The sequence below is a fragment of the Panthera tigris genome, chromosome D3 (assembly GCF_018350195.1).
Source record: "Panthera tigris isolate Pti1 chromosome D3, P.tigris_Pti1_mat1.1, whole genome shotgun sequence".
NCBI lineage: Eukaryota > Metazoa > Chordata > Mammalia > Carnivora > Felidae > Panthera > Panthera tigris.
The window spans coordinates 27791993-27799006 of NC_056671.1; the positions used below are offsets into that span (position 1 = coordinate 27791993).

General features: G+C 54.3%; 1 protein-coding gene across 1 annotated transcript; it reads left to right on the forward strand.

Annotated features, from left to right (window-relative positions):
- The first annotated feature begins 459 nt into the window (after window positions 1-459).
- Window positions 460-6711, forward strand: DGCR6L (DiGeorge syndrome critical region gene 6 like). Its single transcript, XM_007091449.2, has 5 exons — window positions 460-669; window positions 755-915; window positions 4605-4705; window positions 5551-5691; window positions 6156-6711. Exons 1-5 carry the CDS (start codon window positions 560-562, stop codon window positions 6237-6239), a joined length of 597 nt encoding a protein of 198 aa, XP_007091511.2. The 5' UTR covers window positions 460-559; the 3' UTR covers window positions 6240-6711.
- The last annotated feature ends 303 nt before the right edge of the window (window positions 6712-7014 follow it).

Consider the following 7014-nt stretch of genomic DNA (forward strand, 5'->3'; position numbering starts at 1 on the left):
CGCCCCATGAGTGGAAGACAAGGAGACTGAGGCCTGAAGGTGACAAAAATGGCCCAAGGTCACGCCGCTAGTATTGGTGGAGCTCGGGACTCAGTGACTCAAGCGCTTTTGCGGGGAGCAAAGAGGAGCAAACACGTTGCGACAGCAGCAACCACACGGCATCCCAACAGGCGCATGCGCTGGACCACACCCACACCCTCGCTGAGTTAGCCTAGTGGGGCGGGGCCTCGGTCCGCGCCGACTCGGGGCGGGCAGGGTGGGCTTCTTCGAAATCTCGCGATTTCGAGGCTGTGGTGTTATGCCTTAGGTCGCGTGGGCCAAATGGCAGGATAAGGGGTGGGGACAATGAGGGACCCTCCTAGGAACCTCTGCGTAAGAGCGGAGCGAGCCTCGTACGGGAGGGCGCAGGAGGTGGGCCGCACCGCCTCAACTGTCGTAAAAGGGGGCGGGACGCGCCGCGTTCGAGATGGTCGTAAAATGGGCGGGATGCGTCTCACTCGGACCTGACGCAGAGGAGGCGCGGGTTGCTCCGGCCGGCGGCTGACTGGGCGCGACCACCATGGAGCGCTACGGTGGCGCCTTCGAAGAGGCGGTAGATGGGGCCCGACAGCAGGAGCGGCACTACCAGCTGCTATCTGCACTACAGAGCCTAGTTAAAGAGCTTCCCAGGTGCGCGGCCGCGGGGTGGGGCGGAGCGGGCAAGCTGAGGCGGCCCTGGGTCCCGCCCGCGCTCACCGCGTCCCTCTGCCCGCAGCTCTTTCCAGCAGCGCCTGTCCTACACCACGCTCAGCGACCTGGCTCTGGCGCTTCTTGACGGCACCGTGTTCGAGATCGTGCAGGGGCTGCTGGAGATCCAGCACCTCACCGAGAAGAGCCTGTACAATCAGCGCCTGCGGCTACAGAATGAGCACCGAGGTGCGCGGGGGAGGCGGGACGACGCACGCTTCTCCTCCGGGAGTTTAGCTCTCGGTGTCTGTGTAGGCCGAGTCCTTCCCTGGGTGTCGCTCGGATGAAGACCCTAAAATTGACCAGGTCACGCGCGTGGAGACTGCTAGCGCTTTTTTGGTGACAAAAAGGTCAAGGCAGTTTAATTTTGTCAGTTGCACGACCCCGCATCAACATAACATCGACACTCCCTGCCCAGACTTAGCCTTGTCTCCACCCTCGTCCACGCAAGATGGCCCAAGGCCTTCCTGTGTGGTCATTCCGTGGGCGGATCCTGGTGCTGGCGGTCAGCGGTAGCGGCTGACTACCTTCGGTGATGCTCCAAAGTGTTGACAGTTCTTCCGTGCTTTAGGGTCAATTCCCCTTCCAGCGGCGCAGAGCCCCACACCACCCCTGCCCCCTCACCCGCACTATGCCCTGTGTCACCCTTTGGAACCAAAAATTTCTTCACTCGAGCCACACCCTCAGCCCTTGGCTCCTCCCAGGCGTACCCACTCGGGGGTCTCCGGAGCCCCTTCCTGCAAGGTATGCTGGGCAGTTCTCCCTGCCCCCATGAGATTTCCTACCTTTGTTATTGTATTTTTACCAAACTTATTTAAAAAAAAAAAAAAGGTTAAAATATTTAGTAAAGTTGGAAGAATAATGTATACCTGTATCCCCTCCAGGTAGATTCAATAATTAACATTTTGCCGAAGTTCTTAATACCTCTAAATATATATGTAACACCATAGGGTTTCACCCTGGGTCTTCAGCATTCCTCTAGACTGGGGTTTTCTAACACAGCACTGTTATTTGTGGCTGAACAAGTCTTAATGGTGAGACAGTGTCTTGTGCATTGCAGGATGTTTAGCAGCATCCGTGGCTTTTACCCATTAGATGACAGTGGCATATTCCTCCAGTGACAGCCAAAAATGTCTCCAGACATCATTGGGAGTCAACGTTGGCCCAGGATTGAGAACCAGTGCCCTAGAACAAGAACACTCCAATGTGACCAGGGACAGCATCCTGAGAATTTAATCATTCCAGGGTGTCTTCTGACCTTCAGTCCACAGTCACATTACCCAACTTGTCACAAACTGTCTCTGTAAGGACAGTGTAGGTTTATGCATTGCATTTGGTTACTTTGGTCTCTGCTCCTGGAATAGTCTCAAAACATTTACTATGGCATTGACTTTTTGAAGAGAATGTCCCCATGCTGGGTCTGTCACATTGCTTCCTCATGCTGTCATTTAACCATTTCTCCACCCTGTTTCCTGTAAACTGGACAGCAGTTGCAGACCCAATGATACGCAACTTAAACGTTTATGGCAGAAATTAGCATTTCTCTCAGAAACCAACATTGGATTTTGTTGAATCCCTTTTTCTAGATCTATTGACATGATCATGCGGCTTTTTGGTTACTATGGTGAATTACACTGATGTTTTTAATTCCTGGGATAAATCCTAGTTGGTCAGGATGTATTATCCTTTTTGTCTATGTTGGATTTGATTTGCTAAAATCTTGTTAAGAATTTTTGCTTCTGTGTTCATAATGAACATTGATCTGTAGTTTTTTATAATGCCTTTGCATGGGTTATTAGGGTAAGGCTGGCTTCATAGGATGAGTTGGGAAGCGTTCTCTTCAGGTTTTTAAGTTTTTATAGAATTGGTGTTACATTTTCCCTGCTGTTGCAGTGGTTGTCTTTGTAAACCTTTCCATTGAGGCGTAAAATGCATACAGTCAAAAATCCAAAGTACATAGCTCATTATTCTTTATAATGCTCAAATTGGGCCACATATGGTCAGTGGGAGAGCTCTTGGGCTGGCTCCTGTGTTCTTTTGATGTGTCCCCATCATTCTTGGAGCACTTCCTTGCTTTCTGGTACAGGAAGGTGTTTAGGCTCATCTTTTCTTGTCTTTCCCTGCCTCAGTCTGTTTCCGGCTTCAGCAGCCTCCCATCAGGATGGACCTTTCCCTTTGGCCACCAAAAAGCTTTCCCACTCCTCCTGCCTGTGGTTGAGTCTCTACCAAATGCAGGCAGTGATGGTCACTTACTCTTGCTGTCAATAAGTAGTTCTCATTCTCATGTGGGTGGCCTTTGTTTATCCACAGAGATTACTAGTTCAGGGAGTGAATAAAGCACTCCGAATAATAAAGGGGGGCAGGCAGGGAGGGCAGCAGTTACTCCAGAGTCCTGGTTCCTTTTAGTGAAGATGTTTTGATAATCCTCTAGACACCTTGCTACTTGTGCTTCAGAAGTTTTGGACAGGTTTTGATGTCACCAGCAATGGGTGAGTACCCTGTGACTTTCTGCTTTTCCTTCCGACTCAGCAGATGGTGGTGATTGGCTGCCATTGCTTTCCTTGGTCACTGCTAAAGCCAGGCAGTGGCCACAGCTCTCGTCTCACCCAGTGGAAGCTGGATGTTGTCCTGAGATTTGCAGCAATGTTTGATAAACAAAGTGAAGGAGATAACGTGTTCCTGCATTTATCTATTTATTTCCTCCCATCCTGCCTCCACGTGGTGTAAACATTTACCAGGGAGCATCTTCCTTGTCCCTGTGTGTATGCAGGTGTCTCAAGGGTGGTTCTTGGTTTCACACTCATTTAATGTGATAAATGCCATTGTTGAGGTGTACACAGAATGCCAAGAAACAGGAGATTGGTAAGGTTCAGGGCACAGCAGGTGCCAAACCACTGGCTAAGAGGTATCTGCCTAAGACCTAGTGTTGGGTTTGTTTCCTTATGGCCGAGGACCCCTCCTTACAGGAGAGATCTAGCCATTTGACATGGGTCTAAGATCTATGCTGTAGAGTTTTGTATATTCTGTTTTGTGATTGGTTTCTTTCCATCCCATGATACCTTTCTCCTTAGCCAGTCCTATCAGATTAGACAACTTTGCTTATGTTTATGGTATGATTTAGTGGCAACTGTAGGAGCTTTCCTCAGTGGCCTTGGTGAACTCCTCTCCAAGTAACATAGACACCCCCCCCCACCCCCAGCAGAGGACCTCTAATGGCTCATCTCATCCTTGGGCCCATCCTACTCCCTCTGGGAGTGGTGGATGGGGTGGGGCAGGTCTGCCCACCCTGAAGGGCAGCTCTGAGGGAGTGACACAACCATGCCTCTGGAAGCAGAGACCATGCCATGCTTTGGCACAATGACTCCTCATCCTCCTTTTCCCAGACCTTTGCCTGGGTGGTCTCCTGGACATCTCTGTACATATCACATGGGTGATGGGCAGCTCACACCCAGGAATGCTGGCCTGTGGCCATCTGAACCTAGAAGCCTCCAGACCGCAGTCTCCCACTCCTGTTGGTCTTCTGACCCCGGGCTATAGCCCCGGCCCCACCCCTACACCAGCCTGCCCTCGCTCACCCTCCTCTGTTGCATTCTTGCACCGAGTCCCCTCGATCCTCGCTGCTAGAGAATGGCCCTGCCCTGGCTGAGGGAAAGACTGAGTGAGCTAGGGGATTGGGCATCCCCCAGAACTCCACCCAGCTGCTAGTTCAGGGCTTTGGGCAGGCTGGGTCATCAGGCAGGGGTTCATGTCTGCGCCTTGTCCTGGCTGCCCCATGGTGGGACAGCCAGGGCAGGTGCTGAGGCAAGAGGTATTCCCTGACCCCCTCCCATCTCACCTCCCACTACCTACCTGACTTCTCTGGTCTCATCTCCTCCTAGTGCTCAGGCAGGCGCTGCGGCAAAAGCACCAGGAAGCCCAGCAGGCCTGCCGACCCCACAACTTGCCCGTGCTCCAGGCAACTCAGCAGCGTGAGCTGGAGGTAGGGGTGTGGGCAGGGTGACTGGGCCATGGTGGAGGGGGCCCAGGGTGGAATGGGAGCTGCTGTCTGCTCTGGGCCTCAGCTTGGGTGGTCCACTAGAGACCTGATGAGCCCCCAGTATGGCTCTTCACTGTGGGGGTTGGGATGTGGCAGAACTGGGTAAAAGCGTATGATTCCCTGCTCCCTGGGGCTGCAGCTGCTCGTGGGCCGGGCCTGTGCAGGGCAGGTGCTGAGTGGGAGGCCGTTGTGCCCCAAGGCTTTAGAGGTGCAAGGGCAATGGTGGGATTATGAGGCCAGCCCCAGAGGCCTGTCCTGTTCCCAGATTGCTCAGGACAACCAAGAGACCCATATGTAACTGAGAAGCCATGGGTGGTAGGAGTGCATGGAGGGATTTGTACAGGGTCCCAGACGGCCCCAAGCCAGGGCATACAGGGAAGAGGTGCTGAGCTGGGGTTGACTGGCAGTCCCAATGGGGAGGGAACATATGCAAAGGCACAGAGGTGGTTGGCAACTTGATAGTAAGCAGAGGTGGATCTGGCATCTGGCCAGCTCATGGTGGTCCTGAGCGGTCATTGCTGGGCAAAGTCTGGCACAGCAAAGGAGGGACACCTGGCCGGAGGTCCTGGAAGGGAGAACATTTGGGGTGAGGCAGCTGAACTTTTCTCCAGGGTTCAGTGTGGCCGAGGAGGGAGCAACCTGGTGCAATAAGGGCACCATCAGTGGCCTTGGAATGACTGGGAAGGTGGGGGGGTGGGGGAGGGCTAAAGGAAGTGGCAAGCCACCAGTGTATGTTTGAGGCATTGATGGGCAGGGGGCTAACCCCCTGAGCCGCCCTCACCGTGCAGGCAGTGGAACACCGGATTCGTGAGGAGCAGCGGGCAATGGACCAGAAGATTGTCCTAGAGCTAGACCGGAAGGTGGCAGACCAGCAGAGCACACTGGAGAAGGCAGGGGTTGCTGGCTTCTATGTGACCACCAACCCACAGGTCAGTGCCTCAGGTCTGCCCTGGCGCAGCCCAGGGGATGCTGGTTCCCAAAGGTCCAATTCCCTCTGGGGTTTTATCATTGGTCACTGGGGAGCTAGGCCCAGGGTGTGTAGACAGAGGGGAGAAGGGAGAAATTAGTAAGGCAAGTCCCACTGCCTCTGCCTCCCCTTCCCCAGGCCTGCTACTCACAGGACCCTCATCTCCTCCCTACATACATCTCTGTGTGCACCAAGCCTGGACAACTGCAGCCTTGTTGGGGTTGGCATCCCCACTTTTTCCCCTTTCTGGCAAGCCATGGGCAGGATTCACTGGAAGTCAGTCCCATGGGTTCATTGCTTGGCACTCTTAGGCCCTGGTAGCTGCCTGTGGGCCTTTGGGAAAAGGAGGCTTCTGCCTGGGGCTCTTGCCAGTGCAGGAGAGTCTAGGTGTCATGCTGACCTCACAGCAGCCCTTCTGCATCTCAGGAGCTGACACTGCAGATGAACCTATTGGAACTCATCCGGAAGCTGCAGCAGAGGGGCTGCCAGGCGGGGAAGACAGCTCTATGACCAGATGGGGTCCCTGCCAGTTACCTGCTGCCCATCATAGCTGAGAAGACAGCCCTGTTCCTCAGTTGCTACAGGCAGCAGAAAGCTGAATGGAACCTGGCCACCACCTTCCCAGCTGCCTGCAGGAGGAGTCAACCCTCTGAGGAGAGGCCAGATGGGACTCTGGCTGCACCTGCCATCCACCTTTGCTTTTGTCCAAAGCTAGGATGGTATGGTAAAGGGAAGAGTGGGCCCATCCTGCTAATCGGATGCCTCAGAGCTGAGCACAGTAGGGCTGGAGGTCCTAGCACCTTCTCACTCCACTGGGCGCACCCAATCTCTGCCATGCTTCAGGCTTCATGCTTGTTCTGGTCTCAGCCCTTCCCTTGGCAGATGCAGCCCAAGTCAGTGGGAGAGGCTCCAAGGCCCAAGCCCTCTGAGGCCCAGAGAAATAAAGGTGCCACAGTGTGGCCTGCACGTGGCTTATATGACAGCTCTGTGGTATCTGCCATGACTGGGGCCCTCACCTGGTAGCTCCATGGCCTATGGAGGAGCCAGCAGATGCCCCCACTCCCCATGTCACAGAGGTTCCTCCCAGGGGCACCCCCTCTGGAGCTCCCTCATGGAGCTGCAGGCCCAGCCATACCACCTTTCCCCCAGGGCACTAAGACTATATCTAGTCTGCTCTGGGGCTGAGGACTAGAGGGAGGAGGCAGCTATGAGTCAGCTCTGGTCACAACACTAGGAGCCTGATGGGTCATTAGGACAACTGGGGTGAAGGGCACCGAGCAGCAAG